The following is a 22995-nucleotide window of genomic DNA, read 5'->3' on the forward strand; positions in this document are numbered from 1 at the left end:
CGGGCAGCTTCGTGGTTCCTTTTTTTTGTTGAAAAGCCCACCTGAAAAACCACAAAGCTGCACAAAGGTCAGCAGCAGTGCAGCAACTGAGTGAGTTCTTGGTTGAATATCTGCTTGAAAGCTGGGTAAGTCCCTGTAATCATTTTTGAGCTACGTAATTGGATGCTATGGGGGTGAGATGGGGGTGTGTTAGAGGGGTGGGTGTGTGGGGACTAGGGTGGGGTGGGGGCTGTGGTGGTGGTGGGGTAGGGTGAGGTGGCGGGGGGAAGTGGGGCTTGTGTGGGGGAAAGGGTGTAGTGGGGTGGTGGGCTGAGGGGGTGAGGTGTGTGGTGGGATGGTGGGGAGGTAGGGTGGGGAGGTGGGGGTAAGTTTTAAGGTTTAGTACCAAAAAATTAAATACTGTATTTTTCTCAAAATTCTCTTTTGAATTTAAACCAGCATATGAATAGCAGTCCAAATTTTCATTATGCCCTAAAGTAGACACAATTCTGATGACATGCTATGTTGATGTACCAAAGGCTTGAGAACCTTGGGCCTCATCAAAATAAATGTTAGAAAGTAAAAACCAGGACTGATGCAAAACAGGGCATTGACTCACTATCACCTGTTTTATTACTCTTACAAAGTCCAGGAATGGACTCCCTATTTGTCACTAGGAGATTGTTTAAAGAAAGGTTTTACAAACCTGCACCATTCTAGGTTCACCCCAGATGGGCTGTAAGTTCATAGTGTATAACACAATTGTTATGACAGCTTTTTGGGGAAGGGGAAGCGATCCAGTTGTTGAGTTAAGACCGCACTGAAGTTATGTACGATATATCATTCTTCTCTGAGAAATTCAGAACAACAATTCAATCTACATTTTTCCTCAACTGCAGGTAGATGTCTAGTTGACAAATACTGGGGATAAGGTCTTTAGCATGAAAGGGGCAGGTGCCATTTATGGTATATTGTGGGTTGGGGCCAGAGAAATCAGAATGGCATGGTTGTATTAGCTACAAAGTTGAATTGTTTTGTAAATGCAGTGATTTCTTTGTATCCACTTTCCCAAAATTAATTGATTGCTCTGTGATTAATTATCTTTAGAGAATTAGCATTGGGCCTCCAAGTTCACCATTGCTACAGTCACTCTGCCTACTGCATACAGGTGTAATGAAAGAAAGACAAACCTATATTTATACAACGCCTTTCACAATGTCCCAACCCACTTTAAAGCCAATTAAGTACTTTTGAGTTCTAGTCACTGGTATAATATAGGCAATGTTATCAAATGGCAGAGCAGGCTTGCAGAGCCGAATGGCTTACTCTTGCTCCTAATACGTATGCTCATATGTCATTTGGATGGATGAGATAAGCTAGTGTAGATGGCCTTGGCCATCCATAACTACCTGGTGAACAGAGGATGGAATCATGTTTGCAGTTCTGTTTATTTTGTCACTAATCGAACTTTTGTACCATGTATTCCATGTGGGGTGAAATTGCCAGGTCCGGAGTGCATAATGGGCTCATAGTGAATTAGTAACCTGTTTTACACTATACATGATTCTCAGGAGTCTTTTGCATTGACTTAAATCTTGTCCTTTTGTCAATTTACCTATTATTCCACTCTACCTTGGTGCTTTTATAAGTTCTTTGACGTATTGAAATAAAGTTGTGTTGCATAATAGGTATTGAAAATATATTGTCTTGAGAAGCAGCAATCAGCAGAATCTTCAGATTTACTGATCAAGAAAATAAGATACAATTGTGAACCATTCAGCCTTTGTTCTCTGGCCTCTTAAAAAAAAGTATCGCATAGAGACACCTGAGGGTTCCAACTCTTCTCACTGACAGTGAAGACCTATGTTGTTCAATAATTCCACTTTTGTTGCTCAGGAGTCATTTGCTCTTTCTACACTGAGGCCGCTGATTAAATAGAATCCAATTACACACCTTGTGTGAAATAGTTATACTGAAGAATATTGTGCACCCAGGCACTCCTACAGAATGGAAAAGATCTTGTGCAATTTATCTGGGTTAGAAGTATTGAATCTTTCCCCCCAAATGTGAATTTACTGTCATCATGTCCATATGGTGCAATGTGCAGAACATCTTAATGGGGGCTGAGGCAGTCACCAAAATCAGTGTTATTGTCTGCACAGTGTTATAAATAACCAATAGGATATTTTCCTGTCAAACTAATAATATTGCACGATACTATTAAAATAAAATTTGTACTCTCTGGTTTGTTTAATAGTTGCAATGGGATCACCTATAGGGCGCCCTCAAACTAACACTGCATTTTATTGCTGCTGCTGTGAATATTAATGAGCCATGCTGCATATATATCAGATGATATTTGTAACCAGATGCGAACAATGGGCATTATCATTTTATTAGGATCTTTCTGTGATTGTTTGCAGAATTGATTGGTGAATCTTGAAAGGGAAGGAATATTGTACATCATTGAAGTGGGGGGCGTTTAAGTAGGGGGTCAGGATGGGGAAGGGGTGGAATAAGGGGTCCAGGAACAGGAGAAGCACAGGCGCTCATGATTTCTCTCCCTGGTTTCGATAATTGTATAGAGTCTTGGTGAGACCGCACCTAGAGTATTGTGTGCAGTTTTAGTCTCCTTACCTAAGGAAAGATATACTTGCCATAGAGGCAGTGCCATGAAAGTTCACCAAACTTCTTCCTTGGATGGATGGACTGTCGTATGAGGAAAGATTAAATAGACTGGGCATTTATTCTCTGGAGTTTAGAAGAGTGAGGTGATCTTATTCAAACATGCAAAATTCTTACCGTGCTCAACAGGGTGGACGCAGGAAGGCTGTTTCCCCTGGCTGGGGGTGGGGGTCTAGAACCAGAGGACACAGTCTCAGAATATTGGGCAGGCCATTTAGGACTGCGATGAGGAGAAATTTCTTCACTCAGAGAGTGGTGTATTTTTGGAATTCTCTGCCGCAGAGGGCTGTGGAGGTTCAGTCATTGAGTATGTTCAAGGCTAAGATTGATAGATTTCTACACATTAAAAACATCAAGCAATACAGGGATAGTGCAGGAAAATGGTATGAAGTAGAAGGTCAGCTATGATCTCATTGAATAGTGTAGCAGGCTTGAAGGGCTGAATTTCCTTCTCCTGCTCCTATTCTTTATGTTCTTAGGTTCTTATACCTATGCTACAGGTAACATCCTCAAAAAAACACTCCAACAGTTTAGTCAAACATGATTTCCCTTCCATAAATCCATGTTGACCATGCCCAATCATATCATTATTTTCCAAGTGTCCAGTTATCGCATCCTTTATAATAGATTCTAACATTTTCCCTCGTACTGACATCAAACTAACAGGTCTGTAGTTCTCCATTTTCTCTCTCCCTCCCTTCTTAAACAGTGGGGCTACATTTGCTATTTTTCAGCCTGCAGGAACCTTCCTAGCATCTATAGAATTTTGAAAGATAACCCGCAATGCATCTACTATCTCTATAGCTACCCCACTTAACGCTCTGGGATATAGTTCCTCTGATCCAGGGGGTTTATCAGTATTTAATCCAATTAATTTTTCAAGCACTGCCTCTTTATTAATACTAATTTCTGTCAGTTCCTTATTTGCATGCGCCCCTTGGTTCCCTAAGAGATTTTCAGTATCTTACTCCGTGAAGACAGACACAAAGTAATTGTTTAGTTTCTCCACCATTTCTCTATTCTCCATTATAAATTCTCCTGCCTCTGCCTGTAATGGACCCACATTTGTCTTTGCTAATCTTTTCCTTTTCACGCGCATAAAGAAGATCTTACTGTCCATCTTTATGTTTCGCGCTAGCTTGTTCTCATACCCTCTTTTCCCTTTCTTTATTAGTTTCTTGGTCCTCCTCTGCTGGATCCTGAATTGCTCCCAATCCTTGGGTTTACCACTTTTTCTGGCAAATTTCTGAGCCACTTCCTTTGATCTAATGCAATCTTTAACTTCTTTTATTAGCCACGCCTGACTCCCATCCCTATTAGGTTTTTGTGTCTTAGGGGAATGTATGTTTGTTGCAGACCATGTAACACTTCTTTAAATACTAGCCATTGCCTGTCTACTGTTAAATTCTTTAGTATATTTTCCCAATGCACTATAGCCAACTTTCCCCTCATACCTTTATACTTCCCAGCCCCTAGTTTCAGAATAAACATATCACTTTCAAACTTAATGTAAAATTCTATCATATTATGATCACTATTTTCTAAAGGCTCCTTTACAGCAAGGTTATTAATTAGCCCTTTCTCATTAAATAATACTAAATCTAAAATAGCCCAATGCCTAGTTGGTTCTTCAATGTTCTGCTCCAGAAACCCATCTCGTACATACTCCAGGAATTCATCTTTCACAGCATTAGTGCTAATTAATTTTATCAAGTCTATATGTATATTGAACTCACCTATTATTATTGTATTTCCCATGCTACACGCAGCTCTAATTTCCTGACTTATACTGCGCCCAACGTTACCACGACAGTTTGCTGGCCTATAAACAATTCCCACCAATGTTTGCTACCCTGTGCTCCACCCAAATTGACTCTCTAAATTCATCCTTCCATCTAAGATCCTCTCTCACTAATGTATTGATCTCATCCCTTATATACTGTGCTACCCCACCTCCTTTTTCCCTTTTGCCTATCCTCCCTAAATGATGAATATCTTTGAATATTCAGTTCCCAGTCTTGGTCACCCTGTAACCACATCTCCATAATGAAAAGGAGGTAGGGTAGCACTGTTAATAAGGGACAAGATCAGTACATTGGTGAGAGAGGATCTTAGATGGAAGAATGAATTTGGAGAATCAGTTTGGGTGGAGCACGGAGCAGAAAATATTGGTGGGAGTTGTTTATAGGCCACCAAACTGTTGTGGTAATATTGGGCACAGTATAAATCAGGAAATTAGAGCTACATGTAAATCATACCCATTTATCTCTATTTGTGCCTTCAAGGCATCTACCTTACTGCAAATGCTGCATGAATTCAGATAGAGTGCCCTTAACTTTATTAACATTTTTAACATTATTCTGCATTCTGATCCTATTTAATGTTTGAAGCCCGAGTGAATCTTTGGAGACAGGGTTGTCTCTTCCAGGGAGTAGGGGGTGAGGGGTAGGGATTGCAATGCTAAGATTTCCAACCTTCCCCTCCGGGACAGTGAAATTGGATCTTAGGGAGGAGTATTGGATTTGTGATTGTGTTGCCCTCAATCATTCAAGTGTCAGACCAGCCTTCGGTGAGCAGGTCATTGAATATACGAGAAGGAACGTGCCTTTGAAATCGTGTTCACTCTGCTCATTTCTCTCTTCCCTCTCTCCATCTGTCTCCTCTATCTCTCTCTCCCTCTCTTTGCCTCCTCTCTGCTGTCTCTCTACGTTCCATCCCCTAACCCTTCCCATCTCGTCCTCTCTCCATTCCCCCTCTCCTCTTCTCTGCTCACTCTATCTCTCCCTCTCTCTGCTCCGACTCCGTTCCACACTCTCCGTTCCTTTTCTGCTCCCTCACTCCCTGTCTTCACTCCCTCTGTCATCTCCTTCCCTCCGTGGTCTCCTTCTCACCTTTTCTTCCCTCCACTGCCTCTTTCTCTCTCTCTCTACCCACCCCCTCCCCACCCCCCACCCCCCTCTTTGCCCCCTCGCTCTGTTCCCATTCTCTGCTCCTTCTCTCTTCTCCTCAATATGTATTGAGATCCATTGGAAAATCAGATCACATAGTATAGGGTCAAATCGGACAGTAAGTTTAAGGTGCAGGTTAAAGGGTGACACTTCAATCATGTTATTTGAAGGCTCATTGATTTGATTTGTCCCCACTATGTATATGGAAGCCACAGTGTTGAGTCGTGTATTCCAGACCGGATAAGGGGATAGCGGGAAACTCTGAGACCCTGTTTCACCAGTGAACCTTGCACAAAGCAGGTTGCTGATCGACCAGGTGTGGCTGTGTTACTTGCAATTTTTGATCCATTGATTCCAACAAGTAACAAATTGTGGACTCCACATCTGCCACTTTCAGGTAGACCTCCAGCTGGATGTGAAATTAAACAGGGGCATGGAGTCATGCAACATTGACCCGCGTCGTTATCAAGAGCTAACAACCAGTTTCACTGCAGCACTGATCAGATATCCATTAGGTACATCTCCTACCTAACTGGTAGGGATTGGGTAGTTGAACAGATAGATGTCACAATGCAATTTTGGGGGCACTAACCCAAAACTAAGTTCATTGTTCTGAAGACAAAACCTTTACAACTATGTTTAATATTTGGAGTTCCTCCTGTCTTTATGACATTCAGAATGACATCCCACCCTGAAGGAACCTGGGAATCACAGATGGAATTTTACAAATGTATTTCGTATGAATATTGTTCTGCTTTCTTACAGACGGGGATCAGTGTGAATCCAGCCCTTGCAGGCATGGTGGCTCCTGTCGTGATGGTGTCGGGCAGTATGAGTGCATCTGCCATCAAGGTTACAAAGGCACCAACTGTGAGATTGGTGAGATCTGAAAGAGAACTATTCACAATCTATAACCGAGCAGTGATTTATTTACATGAGGTAAATGGTGAGGGTTGGTGGTGATGTCAGGGTGACGTGGGCATGCCTCTGGAGGAGAGTGTAGTCAGAGTGCTGTGCTGGGGCCAGGTGGCGGGGGGGGTGGGTAAATCTGTAAGGGAGAAAGGATGCAGGTCTCCTTGAGCAAGCCAGCGAAGTACTCCTCCTGTTCCTTCTGACCCCACATTGAAACTTAATGCACTATTTAAAATTTAGCTTGCCAGGCCTCTCCTGACTCTTAGAAGGTTGGGCCTGGTGGGGAAGGACTTACCACAACCCCCACCACCACACAGCTCCCCAACCCATTCAGGCCACGTTAAAAAATTGGAGCCTGCTCTGCATATTTGAAGAGGGCCCATTGGCCCTGGGCCACTTAAAATCGCACTCAGTCCAACCAGGGGATGAAAGGGGTTGCTAAATTCCCATTCCATTTTAAATGCTTCCTGCCAGGCCAAAAGAACCAGGGGTGTGAGGAAGTGCGATTGAGGGGGAAGAGGTACAATCAGAACCAAGAGGATCCGCCTTTACAAATGAGGACATCAGGATAGGCCCTGCAATGTTAACAGGCTGAATGAGGAGCATGGGCCCCATGGAAGGAACTTATGCTTCCCGTGTGCCAAACCTGCCACCCAACCCCCAGTGAGATGGGCCCGCGGTGTCATTTCCTGCTGGGACGGGTTGGAAGTGAGCAGGTGAGCAGGAAAGTGGAAGCTCCAAAGGTTAATGTAGCCTGGGGGCCTGATTTTTGGGTTAGGGGTGAATTTCCAACTGACCTCACGCACTACTCAACCACCCGCCCCAAAAATGACCCCGCCCGGAGTTAAATCAGGATCGCCGTGTCTGTTTCATGACTCATGTTTGGTGCTTTTCAGTTATCCCAAAGCTATGCAGTCTGGACAATGGAGGCTGCCAGCACTACTGCCGGGTCCAGCGAGAGCGTGTCAAGTGTTCCTGTGCAGACGGCTATGCGCTTGGACTTGATGATAAAGCATGTTTAGCACAAGGTAGAAATGGAATATTTTATATGCAGTCCTTTCCTAAACTTTGCCTAGCACAACATCCCTCATCCATGGCTGGGAGAAGGGAACAAATAAGTTGCTTATGTCCCAGCAGAGCAATGATGGGAGGAAGACTAATCTACCCAAAACTGAACAAGCATGTGTTCTTCATGGTGATTTTGTGAAACATTTAAGATTCTGAGGAGGCTTTACAGGGTAGATGCTGAGAGGATGTTTCCCCATCTTGGGGGAATCTAGAACTCGGGGGCGCAGTTTCAGGGTAATGGGTTATCCATAGAAGATGGAGATGAGGAGGAAATTCTTCTCTCAAGAGGACCATTAATCTTTGCAATTCTCTACCCCAGAGAGCAGTGGAGGCTGGGTCATTGAATATATTCAATGCTGAGTTAGGCAGATCTTTGATCTACAAAGGAGTCAGGGGTTATGGGGTGGGTGGGGTCAGGGAATGGGGGTGTCGGGGAGTGGGGGTGTCGGGGAGTGGGGGGGTCAGGGAGTGAGGGTTGATGCTACAGCCCTATGGCCCACTCCTGCTCCTATTTTTTTATGTCCTTTACACCTTAACTCACAAACTGCCTGTGAACTGGCAAAAACCAATCCTTTTTGTCTCCTCCAGCTCTGTTTGCACCAGGTTAACTCCCAGCCTATGTCTGTCTCTCACCACCCATATGGGGTACACAATGTCAGACTTCAGTCATGCCATGTGCAAGCCCCCAGTTTGTCATCCTGTTCAGACTTCTGATAGAAATATTTTTTGTGCTCTTACAAAGTTAGAAAAGTGCTACATCTGGCATTGGTAGGGGAGGCGATGGCGTAGTGGTATTGTCGCTAGACAGGTAATCCAGGGGCCCAGGGTAATGCTCTGGGGATCCCGATTTGAATCCCACCACAGCAGATTGTAGAATTTGAAGTCTAATGATGATAATTGTCGATTGTTGTAAAAACCCATCTGGTCACTAATGTCCTTTAGGGAAGGAAACCTGTCGTCCTTACCTGGTCTGGCCTACATGTGACTCCAGACCCACAGCAATGTGGTTGACTCTCAAATGCCCTCTGAACAAGAGCAATTAGGGACGGACAATAAATGTTGGGCTAGCTAGTGACACCCACATCCCATGAATGAATTTTTAAAAATTGTCTTCTCTGAGTGTGGCATACAAGATATAAACTAATCATCATATAACAGGACACGACAAGGTGGTCAATACCAATTTGATTTAGTCACTAACATTGCTAAACCATCTTGGAAACTGGAAACTGAAGAGAATGATCCAATGGGCGTAGAGAGTTCTAGTCAATAACATAGAGTACTTGCCCAACAGGTAAGAATCCTTGGGTGCCAGTGGGTATAGCTCTGGTCACAATTCCCAAAATCCTTCAAAATTATCACACTTCTGTTTAAATCCCTTTGTGATGTCTCTGTTTCTGCAGCCTCCTCCAGCTCTTCTCTTGCTTGGAAGTCATAGTTCCTCTGACTCTGGTCTCTTCTGCATCGATCCCTTTCCCCAATCCATTACTCCAATGCCTTCTTAACCTAAGCAGCGCACACTAGAGCACAGGAACAGCAATAGACCATTCAGTCCATTGAGGCTGTCCCACCATGGCTGACTTGCATCTCAACTCTACCTGCCTAGGCTCTGCAGCACTTAATAGCCTCCGGTGGTACCCAGCATCACAGACGCCAGTCTTCAGCCAATTCAATTCACACGACATGATATCAAGAAGGCACTGGATACTGCAAAAGCTATGGGACCTGACAATATTCTGGCATTAGTACTGAAGACTCGTGCTCCAGAATTTGCTGCGCCCCTGGCCAATCTGTTCCGGTACAGCTACAACACTGACATCTACCTGGCTATTTGGAAAAGTGCCCAGGTATGCCCTGTACGCAAAAAGCAGGACAAATCCAACCCGGCCAATTACTGCCCCATCAGTCTTCTCTCGATCATCAGTAAAGTGATGGAAGGGGTCATCAACAGTGCAAGCAGCACTTGCTTAGCAATAACCTACTCACAGACACTCAGTTTGGGTTCTGCCAGGGCCACTCAGCTCCTGACCTCATTATAGCCTTGGTTCAAACATAGACAAAAGAGCTAAACTCCAGAGGTGAGGTGAGAGTGACTGCCCTTGACATCAAGGTCGCATTTGACCATGTGTGGCATCAAGGAGCCCTAGTAAAACTGGAGTCAATAGGAATCAGGGGGAAAACTCTCCACTGGTTGGAGTCATACCTAGCATAAAGGAAGATGGTTGTGGTTGTTGGAGGTCAATCATCTCAGTACCAGGACATTCCTGCAGGAATTCGTCAGGGTTGTGTCCTTGGCCCAACCACCTTCAGCTGCTTCATCAATGACCTTTCTTCCTTCATAAGGTCAGAAGTATGTTCACTGATAATTGGACAATGTTCAGCACCATTCGCGATTCCTCAGATACTGAAGCAGTCCATGTCCAAACGCAGCAAGACCTGGACAATATCCAGGCTTGGGCTGACAAGTGGCAAGTAACATTCGCGCCACACAAGTTCCAGGCAATGAGCATCTCCAACAAGAGAGAATCTAACCACCACCCTTTGACATTCAATGGCATTACCATCACTGAATCCCCCACTGTCAACATCCTGGGGGTTACCATTGACCAGAAACTGAACTGGATTCGCCATATAAATACTGTGGCTACAACAGCAGGTCAGAGGCTAGGAATCCTGCAATGAGTAACTTACCTTCTGACTCCCCAAAGCCTGTCCACCATCAACAAGGCACAAGTCAGGACTGTGATGGAATACTGTCCGCTTGCCTGGATGAGTGCAGCGCCCACAACACTCAAGAAGCTTGACACCATCCAGGACAAAGCAGCCCGCTTGATTGGCACCCCATCCACAAACATTCACTCCCTCCACCACTGATGCACAGTAGCAGCAGTATGTACCATCTACAAGATCCACTGCAGGAATTCACCAAGGCTCCTTAGACAGCACCTTCCAAACCAACGACCATTACCATCTAGAAGGACAAGGGCAGCAGATAGAAGGGAACACCACCACCTGGAAGTTCCCCTCCAAGTCACTCACCATCCTGACTTGGAAATATATCACCGTTCCTTCACTGTCGTTGGGTCAAAATCCTGGAACTCCCTCCCTAACAGCACTGTGGGTGTACCTACACCACATGGACTGCAGAGGCTCAAGAAAGCAGCTCACCACCACCTTCTCAAGGGCAATTAGGGGTGGGTAATAAATGCTGGCCTAGCCAGCCGAGCCCACATCCCGCCAATAAATTAAAAAATTAACAAAAATCTGATGAGAGGTCATTGAGCTGAGACATTGGGCAGAATCTTCTGGTCCCACCAGCAGCAGAAAGCTTGGTGGGCAGCGGAACTTAATTTGGCGGGAGGCCAAAAGTCAGTTATCTAATGTTGGGATGAACTGTTGGAATTCTGTTCTCGGGACTTTAAAGGCAAGTTAAAGCCTGGTGGAGCGGGATGAACAATGGCGGGAAGCCCTTTTGCATTCATTAGCATCTCATGCGTGCTCATTAAAAGGCCACCTCGCCGGAATTAAATACCCCCTTGAGTCAAAAATGAGAACGTTCACATTCATGATTGTATACGAAGCTTGACTCCTTCCACGACTTCGAGGTGAGTAGATGCTGCTTTGGCCTTCATGGGGACCGCTCACAAATCTCAGCCTCTTGACTCGTATCAGCTGCCGGTAGGATAAGCTGCACTGAGGCTGGAAATGGGAAGCAGTTGAAGGGTGGAAGTGGGGGAATAGGGTGGAGTGAAGGCTGGACATGGGATGTAGAGTGAGGGTGGAAGGGGGGAATAGGGTGGAGTGAAGGCTGGACATGGGATGTAGAGTGAGGGTGGAAGGGGGGAATAGGGTGGAGTGAAGGCTGGACATGAGATGTAGAGTGAGGGTGGAAGGTGGGGAGTAGGATGGAGTGAAAGCTGGACATTGGAAAGCAGACTAATGGTGGAAGCAGGTTAGGGTGGAGCAAAGGCTGGACATCGGGAGGCCGGCTAAGGATGGAAGGGTGGAATGTGGGGGTAGGGTGTAGCGGAGGTTGGACATGGGAGACAGGCTAAGGATGGAAGGGTGGGAAGCTGTTAGGGAAGGAAGACAGACTGTCCAGGGTGGGGACAGAGGCAGCGAGGGAATGCAAGGGCACAGTGACATGGGATAGAGCTAAGGGCCTGGCTTTTTGGGTCTGGTGGTCCTGTGGCTGGGTGGAGGAGGGGGTTTCCAAGCAGGGATGGTGTAAGGAGATGGTCCTAGAGAGTGGGGTGGGTGCTGTTGGCAGTGTGGTCCTGGGGATTGAACTCAGGGTACTGGGCAGCAGAGGGAACAGTCACAGTGAGAGGGGAGAATGGGATGCGGTAGGGTGGCAGGTCCAGGGTGATAGATGGGTAGGTGAAGGTTTCATGGTGCGGGTTTCATGTCTGAAATGCGAAAGGTGGCTCAGATAGAGGTAGGGGTCAGAGTGGGCGTGGGGATAGTAATGTGTGCAGGCTCAGAGGGAAGAGAAGGCATGTGGTTGTGTATACAAAGGTAACCAGGAGAGGTTCAAGGATGACGGAGGGGAGAGGAATGGCGATGTTAGGTCAAGGGTAATGGGGGGAAGTTGGTGAGTAACAGGGGGAGGGTAGAAGGTTGTGGAGAGAGTCTCAAATGTTACGTGCAACATTTTGGGAGTCCCGCCGATGCAATGCAGTTACCGTAAAACGGCGATACCTCCAAATGGGGGGAGAGTCTTTTCGGGTGGGTGGAGTTCAAGTTGAGCACAATTGGCTGACCAAAGGGACACCCTAATAATCATGAGGCAAGTGGATGACAACCTTGTTCAGTCATGTTCTCCTCTTTATGTTGAAGGCCACACAGCATCAGGTTTGTTCCCAACTCATGGGTCTCATGACATTGAGCCCCCAGCAAGGTGTGGAGCTGCTGTTCATTCTGTGTGATTTGCCTTCTGTTGCTGTCAGAGGCTGGGAGGGAGGGAGGGAGGTGGGCGCCTTCAAGGGGCACGGCTAATGAATGGCAGCAAACTCCCGACTCCAAACCTCCATCCTCCCGGGTGAATAGTCATGGCTGACAAGGATCCGTGTGGTTAGACCAAGGCAATGGTCTCCCTATAGAGTCCCGGGATGGTGGAGGTGAGCGGGATAGTGTCAGAGGGAGGCTTCTCGCACCTGGCTCTCATCATCTCGGTCAGAGAGCAATGTCTCCATGTGCAGTCATGTATGAACAGGAGGAGCACCCATCCTGGTCCTCCAGGATGTTCTTTACCTGGAAGGAGTGGGATGGGGATGCTATGTCTAGACGAAAGTCAGGCCCAGGACTTAGCACCGGCTTGGTGGCTCTGAGATGGAGGCAAATCTGTAGAGAAAATGCTCGCTAGATTTTATTACTGCAATTTTTGCACAGACCTACTGAGGCCCAGATGATGCAGGCTCCAGGCAACCTTGCCGTTCTATTGGCTCTCATACAGATGAGGAAAAGGAGGACCTGCCGCAGGTTAGCACAGGGCCAGGGGAAGCAAGAGGCAAAGGAGCCTCAAGATGGTCAGGATGCTGGTGACCAGGGGCCAGTGCAACAGCGAGTCTGACTACAGGTGCATTGCATGCAGTGCAGCTATATCTACAGATGAGCAAAATGCCAGAGGAGCCTTAGAATGTCTCGGAATGTGGTTGCTCACATCTGCCAGCTTCTCAACGACAACCTGCAGCTGCAAGGACCTGGAGACAATTCTATGCCAGTGGCATTGAATGTCACCCTGCCTTAAACTTCTCTGCCAGTGGCTCCTTCCAGGGAGGATCTGTGAGGCATCTCCCAGTCAGCGACACACAAGTGCATACGGGAGGTGACAGCTGCCCTGCTCAAGAGAGCACACCAATTTGTCCAAATCCGCCTGAATCTCAAAAGTCAGGCTGCAAGAGCGTCGGGTTTTGCAGAAATCTCAGGTTTCCTGAAAGGGCAAGAGTCTATTGACTGCACACATGTGGCCTTGAGAGATCCCTGGCAACAGCCAGTCACATTCATTAATAGGAACATGCAGCTGATATGTGATCACTGAAGGCAACTCCTGCATGTTTGTTCTCGGTTCACAGGGAGCTCTCACAACACCTACATTCTGACTCGCTCCCGGGTGCCACAGGTTTTTGAAGGACCCCGGCAATTGCAGGGCTGGCTCCTTGGGGACAAAGGGATACCCCAGAAGACCTGGCTGGTGATGCCAGTTCACTGTCAGCAGAATGCCACTGAGGAGAGATACAATGCCACACATGCCTCCACCAGGTCCACAATTGAGCAGATGATTGGCCTCCTAAAGATGCTGTTCAGATGTTTGGACCACATAGGCGGGGCTCTCCAATATTTACCACAGAGAATGCCCGGATCATCATTGTCTGCACAACCACATGTGCTACAAAGGGAGGATGTCTTGGCTGAGGGAGACATGGAGGACTGAGGTGTCTTCTCCGATGATGAGAATAGTAAAGGGGGCCAGAGCCATTTGCAGAGGCCATTGCAGGGGAACAATATGGCAGACAGGCCCATAACAATCTGATAGCCAGGCAGAGTAAGCTTTATTACCTTTACTATTTGGTTTTCTATCCCCTGTTGGCTGGAAGGCCCCAGCTCCTTTTTGTTTACAGACATTATAATTGGCTCGAATGTACCTTGATTTACGATGGCTGAATTAAATTGCACTAATTAACAAAGAACAAAGAACAAAGAAAAGTACAGCACAGGAACAGGCCCTTTGGCCCTCATTTTGATCATATTGCCTGTCAAACTAAAACATTTTGCACTTCCGGGGTCCGTATCCCTCTATTCCCATCCTATTAATGTATTTGTCAAGCTGCCTCTTAAACACCACTATTGTGCCTGCTTCCACCACCTCCTCTGGCAGCGAATTCCAGACACTCATTAACCTCTGTGTAAAAAACTTGCCCCGCACATCTCCTCTAAAGTTTTCTCCTCTCACCTTAAATCTATGTCCCCTAGTAATTGACTCTTCCACCCTGGAAAAAAGTTTCCGACTATCTACTCTGTCCATGCCACTCATCATTTTGCAAACTTCTATTAAGTTGCCCCTCAATCTCCATCGCTCCAGTGAGAACAATCCGAGTTTCTCCAACCTCTCCTCATAGCTAATAACCTCCAGACCAGGCAGCATCCTGATAAACCTCCTCTGCACCCTCTCCAACGCCTCCATATCCTTCTGGTAATGTGGCAACCTGAATTTCACATAATATTCCAAGTGTGGCCTAGCCAAGGTTCTATACAGCTGTAGCATGACTTCCCAGCTTTTATACTCAATACCCCTGTACCCCTGCTGATGAAGGCAAGCATGCCATATGCTTTCCTGACTACCTTATCCACCTGCGTTGCCACTTTCAGTGACCTGTGGTCCTGTACACCCAGATCCCTCTGCCCGTTGATGCACTTAAGGGTTCTGCCATTTACTGTATGATTCCTAAATTATATAATTCCTTAACGCCTGCCCTGCTGGTGTTTTGATCCTTTGCATGCACCAAACTGTGCTGATATACAGAGCCCTGGTGCTAAATGCATGCATTAGAACCTGCACAGCACTCCATTCTCCTGTGATCTCGGACACTTGAAAGTACAATTGTGATTTCACCCACTTAAACCTCTCTTGCAGCCAAGGCTAACTTGCCTGTTGCCTCCTTACTTGCAGCCTTCACCTGCATGTTAGCTCAAAACGACAAATCACCAAGGAAGGCCAGTAACGATTGGATGTGCCCACCACAGCTTCCTCCAGACAGGGAAGCCTCTGGTTTTCTGCTTTTAAGAAGACAGTGTAGAGCTGCACTCTCTCAGCCCTGGAACTGCATCTACAGTGCTCCTTGCCCTTCTTGCCACTCACAGAGCAGATTTAACTCCCCTTGAGTACTCGTGGCATCCACCCACATCTCACATCAGAACAAAAGCAACAGGGGCTGCAGTGACCTCACTGAACACATTTTCAGAGGTCAGAACATGGTGAGCTGTGAGTAACAGCTTGTATGATGCATGTCCAGGCAGCACACTCGCAAATGATGGCCAGCGCTTAAGCACGCTCATGTGGGATTATTCAGTAATCACTATGTTGATAATGTGAGAGAAATGAATCTATGAGAGCTCATTATCGGACTCTGATGGGGACCCACATTCCAGACCCTTAAATGCCCATGAAGCAACTAGCAGCAAAATGGAGTCCGGCAAACTTCCTAACTGTGCAAGTGAATTTAATGCCAAAACTATATACAGTGGTTGTACGCATGTACCACCTGTGTGCCTTCAGTACTTCTTAATCTTTCTTTGCCTATTGCTACTTCTAGGTGAGCCCCAACATCCACAGCCGAGGTGGAGGCAGCCTGCTGACTGCTATTCCCCGTTGAGTGTGATGACTTTGGCGGGCATCCACTGGTGGCCCGAAGCCTAGAGGGCCCTGGCCTGCTAAGTGCCTCCTGCTCAGGTACTGGTGCGTCCTCTGCAGCCTGACCTGCTGGAGGCGATGGGGTAACTGGCAGAGGGAAGGTGGAGTGGCAGGGCGCACTTGCAGTGTCCTGGGATAAAGACCCAGGGTGCTCGGCTGGTGCTCCTCCTCCTCCTGGGTGCCTGATGGCACCTCCCTGACTCCCTGAGGAGAAGGGTACCAGGAAAGAGGTTGAGCTGCTCGTCCCCCTCTCATCTAGCCACTGCTGCACTGCATTCATGGCTAGGGCAACAGAGTGCAGGCCCGAGCGCATATCCGGCGGTCACTGTGCATTCTGCTGGACCTGGGTCTCCAAGGCGACCACCACCGTTCCCATGGAGGCAAGAGAGGACTCCCCCAGGGAGCAAGTGAGGAGGCAAGGACCTCGCATGCCAGGGCCATGACAGCAAACAGGATGTGGACGGACTCCTCCAGCCTTCGGTCCAGTCCGTGCATGGCCTCTGGTAACTCTGCCTGATGTTCCCCTGCCTGTCTCTGTATCCCCATCAGGCCTCTGGGGCCCCAAGTCCAGGGGGTTGTCATCTGCATGGGGTTGAGCAAGGGCCTGCTCTCCAGCAGTCCCCCAAATGTCAGAGACCTCGGCTGTCACTGTCTGCACTAGCTGTGGACCCGTGTCAGTGATGTGCCCACCAGACTGTGACCCCGAGCCTACTCTAGAACAAGGACCCAAGGTGAATGTCTCTGTGCTGGTGGAGGGCACGGGTGAACACTGTGATGGTGCATCCTGTGAGGATTCTGAGGTATCCTCCTCAGAGGTGGGGCTGGAGATGGAGCTGCGGCTGGTCTTTGTGGTGGGTCTCGCCCTTTGCTTGTTGGAATAGAGAGAAGAAAGATTTAGTGAATGCCTAAGCAGGATCCTTAATTAAAGCATGGTGTTACTCTTCCAGCACAGCGGCAACTGCACCTAGTGTTCCTTGCCTCCTCACTTGCCTCCTGGGGGAGTCCTCTCTTGCCTTCAGTACAGGCACTGTCCTGCTCCTCCCCAGCTGTCTCAGTGGCCTGTTCCTCATTGGGAGTGAGGACTCCAACGTCCAGAATGCCGCCTCCAGTCTTGGCCCCCTCTCCCTTATTGTGGCCGTTTTTGTCCCACAGAAAGACAGAAGGATTGATTGTCATCCCAATGGTTGCACGAGCAGTTCAGGGCCATGCATGCCTACGGCAGCTGCTGAGCCCTCCCCAGTAAGTGATTAACAAGCAGGATGTCCTGTGACTGAAAGAAGATTGAAAGCACGCTGGCACACATTCAGAGCACATGTCCCATCGGCTGGTGAGTGATGCAACACAAACTCCTGACTGACATCCCTGGGCACTCGCACACCCAGACTGCCTGATGCCCTTATGAGTGTCAGTTTGTACTGAGTAGACGGAGCCACTTACCCTGGCGGAGCGCAGCATGTGTTTCATCCTCTTCCTGCACTGCTGTGCATTACTATCATGGGCCCCGTGGGCGCTAACCTCTGCTGTGACCTTTGTTCAGGCCACCATGCTCAGACAGGACTCCACCATGCTCCCAGTAGAATGGCACCTCCCACCTTTCCTGGGTGGCCTGGAGGAGAATATCTAGTGAGGCTTCACTGAGCTGTGGGCATGCACGTTATCTGCTCTGGGGCACTCTCCTTGGCAGAGGCTTCAAGGACAGCCAGGCTGAAGCTCCTTGCCTACAGTGAATGAATACCTGTTAAATGTGGCACCCAGACCTTCCACCCCATGAAGTAATGGCAGGGACAGTGATTTTATGCCCCGCCTGTCATGAGATTCGCCGTAAGCCTCGCAGATGCACATATAACGAGCTGAACAGCGCAAGATCACGTGGTCAGCCATCCGCGCTCGCCGCGTCTGCCACCGAACTTAGACTCCAGAATGGAAAATTCCACCCATTAACTCTGTTTCTCTCTCTGTCGATGCAGCCTGACCTGTCGAGTGTTGCCAGTATGTTCTGTTTTTATTCCAGATTTCCCGATTCCAGATTCCAGGTTTTGCAGTATTTCGCTTTTGTAAGGATCTATTGACCTCAAATTGAATTGAAATTCCCATTGATCCCCAACATTCACAATTTTTTTTAGGAACAGGAGTTCTGGATTTCCACTTTCTTTTGTGTGAACATCAGCTGACATTACCCCTTAAACCTATTGCGTCTTGTCCAGATTCCCCGGCCAAAGGGGGTTCAGATAGCCGAGATATTACCACCTTAAATCCCACCAAGGGTTAGGATGTAGATGAGAAATAGGAGGGGACCAAGGGGAAACACCAGAGGTAAGGTTGCAGGGACAGGAAGAGAGACCTTTGTAGGCAATTCTCAGGGTAGGATTAGACAGATGGATTTCAACTGAAATTCCATCCCTCTTGTTTCGAACCCACCCAGGATTACAGGTATCTCCGGGACATAAAACGTTTCTCGGACTGCTGTTCCCGTCGCATTCTGAGATCCACACTCAGTGCCATGCGCCGCCATATGAACACACTCGACCTCTCCCTCCAGCAGCACCGCCGCACCCTTTTTCAAAGCTGCGCGTGCCCCCAGTTTCATTTTATTCTTCGCCTCATCCGTCGCCTCAACAAGAAACTTTTTCTCTTTCTCTCAAGTGCTAACGAACGCAAGCTCCAACAACTCATCGACTCCAACACCCATCGGGGACCCTCCACCCCTGCTTGTCCCTCCGTCCTCACCCCATCTTCCAATCCCAGCCCCAGCCGCGTATTCACTATACCCCCTGACCTTCCCCTCTCCGATGCTGAACGTTCAGTGCTCAGCAAAGGACTTAGTTTCATACCCTTACGCCCTCATCTCAATGAATTTCGGGCTCGGCATGATGCTGAACTCTTCTTCCGCCGTCTTCGTCTCCGTGCTCACTTCTTTGGGCAGGAGTCCTCTCCCCGTTCAACAGATCCTTTTACCCACCTCCAATATTCTCCCTCCACTTGGACCCCTCCCTCTGGATTCTTACCTTCTCTTGATCTTTTCATTGAGAACTGTCGGCGTGACATTAGCCGTCTCAATTTCTCTGCTCCTCTCACCCATTCTAATCTGTCTCTCTCTGAACTTACTGCACTCCGTTCTCTCAGGTCCAACCCCAACATTGTCATCAAACCCGCTGACAAGGGTGGTACTGTTGTTGTCTGGCGCATTGACCTCTACCTCGCGGAGGCTGAGCATCAACTCGCAGACGTTTCCTCCTACCTCTCCCTGGACCATGACCCCACCACAGAACATCAAGCCATTGTTTCCAGGACTGTCACTGACCTCATCTCCTCTGGAGATCTTCCTCCCACAGCTTCCAACTTGATAGTCGCCCAACCTCGGACGGCCCGCTTCTACCTCCTACCCAAAATCCACAAACAGAACTGTCCTGGCAGACCGATCGTGTCAGCCTGTTCCTGCCCCACGGAACTCATTTCTCGTTATCTTGACTCCCTTCTCTCTCCCCTTGTCCAGTCCCTTCCCACCTACATCCGTGATTCCTCTGACACCTTACGTCACATCAACAATTTCCAGTTCCCTGGCCCCAACCGCTTCCTCCTCACCATGGATGTCCAATCCCTCTACACCTCCATCCCCCACCAGGATGGTCTGAGGGCCCTTAGCTTCTTCCTTGAACAGAGGCCCCAACAATCCCCATCCACCACTACTCTCCTCCGTCTGGCTGAACTTGTTCTCACACTGAACAATTTCTCCTTTAACTCCTCTCACTTCCTCCAAATAAAAGGTGTGGCTATGGGTACCCGCATGGGCCCCAGCTATGCCTGTCTCTTAATGGGGTATGTGGAACATTCCTTGTTCCAGTCCTACTCCGGCCCCCTCCCACAACTCTTTCTCCGGTACATCGATGATTACTTCGGTGCTGCTTCATGCTCTCGTCGGGACCTGGAAAAATTTATTAATTTTGCTTCCAATCTCCACCCCTCCATCATCTTCACATGGTCCATCTCTGACACTTCTCTTCCCTTCCTTGACCTCTCTGTCTCAATTTCTGATGATAGACTGTCCACCAATATCCATTACAAGCCTACCGACTCCCACAGCTACCTCGACTACAGCTCCTCACACCCGGCTTCCTGTAAAGACTCCATCCCATTCTCTCAGTTCCTTCGCCTCCGTCGCATCTGTTCTGAAGATGCTACCTTCAAAAACAGCTCCTCTGACATGTCCTCCTTCTTCCTTAACCGAGGTTTTCCATCCACGGTCGTTGACAGGGCCCTCAACCGTGTCCGGCCCATATCCCGTGCATCCTCCCTCACGCCTTCTCCTCCTTCCCAGAAACATGATAGGGTCCCCCTTGTCCTCGCTTATCACCCCACCAGCCTCCGCATTCAAAGGATCATCCTCCGCCATTTCCGCCAACTCCAGCATGATGCCACCACCAAACACATCTTCCCTTCACCCCCCTTGACGGCATTCCGTAGGGATCGTTCCCTCCGGGACACCCTGGTCCACTCCTCCATCACCCCCTACTCCTCAACCCCCACCTATGGCACCTCCCCATGCCCACGCAGAAGATGCAACACCTGCCCCTTCACTTCCTCTCTCCTCACCGTCCAAGGGCCCAAACACTCCTTTCAAGTGGAGCAGCATTTCACTTGCATTTCCCCTAACTCAGTCTACTGCATTCGTTGCTCCCAATGCGGTCTCCTCTACACTGGAGAGACCAAACGCAAACTGGGCGACCGTTTTGCGGAACACCTGCGGTCTGTCCGCAAGAAAGACCCAAACCTCCCTGTCGCTTGCCATTTTAACACTCCACCCTGTTCTCTTGCCAACATGTCTGTCCTTGGCTTGCTGCATTGTTCCAGTGAAGCCCAACGCAAACTGGAGGAACAGCACCTCATCTTCCGACTAGGCACTTTACAGCCCTCCGGGCTGAATATTGAATTCAACAACTTTAGATCTTAAACTCCCCCTCCCCCCATCCCCACCCCGTTTCTTTCCCCCCCTCCCGCTTTTTTTTTTCAATAATTTATATAGATTCTTCTTTCCCCACCTATTTCCATTATTTTTAAATCTAAAACTAAAACCTTTAGTCTTTCCACCCCACCCCCACTAGAGCTGTACTTTGAATATCCTGTCTTCCATTCTTAATTAGCACTTTTCTCAGACAAAGACCACCACCTTCAACACCTCTTTGACCCTTTTGTCTGTGACATCTTTTGATTATCTGCTCATCTCCACAATCATCACACCACACCCTCAATGTGTCTCTTCCGCCCCCCCCCCCCACCCACCTTAAACCAATTTATATTTCTCCCTTGTTGAAACTATGCTGCAGTTCTGCCGAAGGGCCATGAAGGCTTGAAACGTTAACTGATTTCTTCTCCGCCGATGCTGCCAGACTTGCTGAGTTTTTCCAGGTAATTCTGTTTTTGTGTTAAAAACAGAGCCAATTGTTCATAACAATTCAAGGTGTAATTTTTCTTTTTCTGCATTTTTCCTTAAATTAATATCTTGGTTACTGACCGTTCTGCCACTGGAAACAGTTTCTCCTGATTTATTTCATGACCTTAAACGTCTGTATTAAAACTCCCTTTAATCTCTCTGCTTTAAGGAGAACAATGCATGTTTCTCTAGTCTCTTCACAGATCTGAATTCCCTCATCCCAGGAACTATTTAGGTAAATCTCATCTGCGCTTCTCTCTGCAAAGGTTTGATGACTTTCCTATAGTATACTGTCTAGGAAAGAATATAATGCTGTAGCTCTGGCCTAAATGATTTATACATATTTGCCTTGCTTTTGTACTCCCTGGCCCTAATTTTCTGCACTTTAAAAATGTTCAGGCATTGGAGCCATTGACAGGTCCCAATCGCGCTCATGTCAGAGTGCACCTCTCAGCATCACCTTACAGCAGGCAACCAATTAACAGGCCAATTCCTCATTCACCATCCAATTAGGGATAGTGGGTGGCACATGGAGGCAGGAAGGCCAATCAGAGGGCCCCACAGGAGGGTCAGAGGGGCCAAAGGGTGGTACAGCTGGCAACCCCATTGGGGAAAGTGGGAGCTGCTCAGGGAGATGGGAAGTGAGTAGGCATCACAAGATGGAGGCCAGCACCTAATGGTCCAAATAATAAAGGCAAGAACTGTCAGGGGCATCAGTCTTCAGGGGAAACCCCTCCAGGTGAAAGCATCTGGAAGTGGATGTGTTGTTTTCAACCTTTCTTCCCCTTCATACACAGATATGCAGAATCATATCATGGCACTCTGACCGCCCACTGTGAGGCCACCTCCGACATGTTTTGGGCTCCTGACACAGCATGGGGCTTGTCTGCCTTCCATAGAATTGCATTGCTGTGCACATTTAAGGGCTCATTGCCCTGTTAATTATCTTGATTGGCTAACCGCTGTTCACAGTGGGCAGTGTCTGCCGCTGAGAGCCCACCTCCCGGAAAATTTCCTGAAGCCGGCCAGACGTTGTGGAGCCAATCCCATGCCCTGATAGGCCTTGGCCCAACATTCCAACCCCCTCCCGCCATCTCCCCCTGCCCACCACCCCCCCACCTTCCCCAACCAGCATCAAAGCAGTCTCCACGTTGCTGGGAAAGTGTCCCATTTATAAAGTCAAGGATCTCATAATCTTTCTTGGCAGCTTTATTAAATTATAATGCCACCTTTAAAGTTCTGTTTATGTGAACCCACAGATAGAACCATAGAACACTACAGCACAGAAAACAGGCCATTTGGCCCTTCTAGTCTGTGCCAAAATATTATTCCGCTAGTCCCATTGACCTGCACCTAGTCCATAACCCTCCAGACCTCTCCCATCCATGTATCTATCTAATTTATTCTTAAAACTTAAGAGTGAGCCCACATTTACCACGTCAGATGGTAGCTCGTTCCACACGCTCACCACTCTCTGAGTGAAGAAGTTCCCCCTAATGTTCCCCCTAAACCTTTCCCCTTTCACCCTAAAGCCATGTCCTCTCGTGTTTATTTCTCCTAATCTA

At 47.9% G+C, this 22995-nt stretch overlaps 1 protein-coding gene across 2 annotated transcripts in view; it reads left to right on the top strand.

Annotated features, from left to right (window-relative positions):
* LOC144691455 (coagulation factor X-like) overlaps window positions 1-22995 on the top strand; it is a 69228-nt gene that overhangs the window by 20016 nt on the left and 26217 nt on the right. For both annotated transcript variants that reach the window (XM_078559557.1, XM_078559556.1), the window contains 2 exons: window positions 6378-6491; window positions 7421-7552. In XM_078559557.1, the coding sequence (XP_078415683.1) occupies window positions 6378-6491; window positions 7421-7552 (246 nt within the window). The remainder of the gene's footprint in view (window positions 1-6377; window positions 6492-7420; window positions 7553-22995) is intronic.

The sequence above is a fragment of the Cetorhinus maximus genome, chromosome 16, assembly GCF_964194155.1.
Source record: "Cetorhinus maximus chromosome 16, sCetMax3.hap1.1, whole genome shotgun sequence".
NCBI classification, from domain to species: Eukaryota; Metazoa; Chordata; class Chondrichthyes; order Lamniformes; family Cetorhinidae; genus Cetorhinus; species Cetorhinus maximus.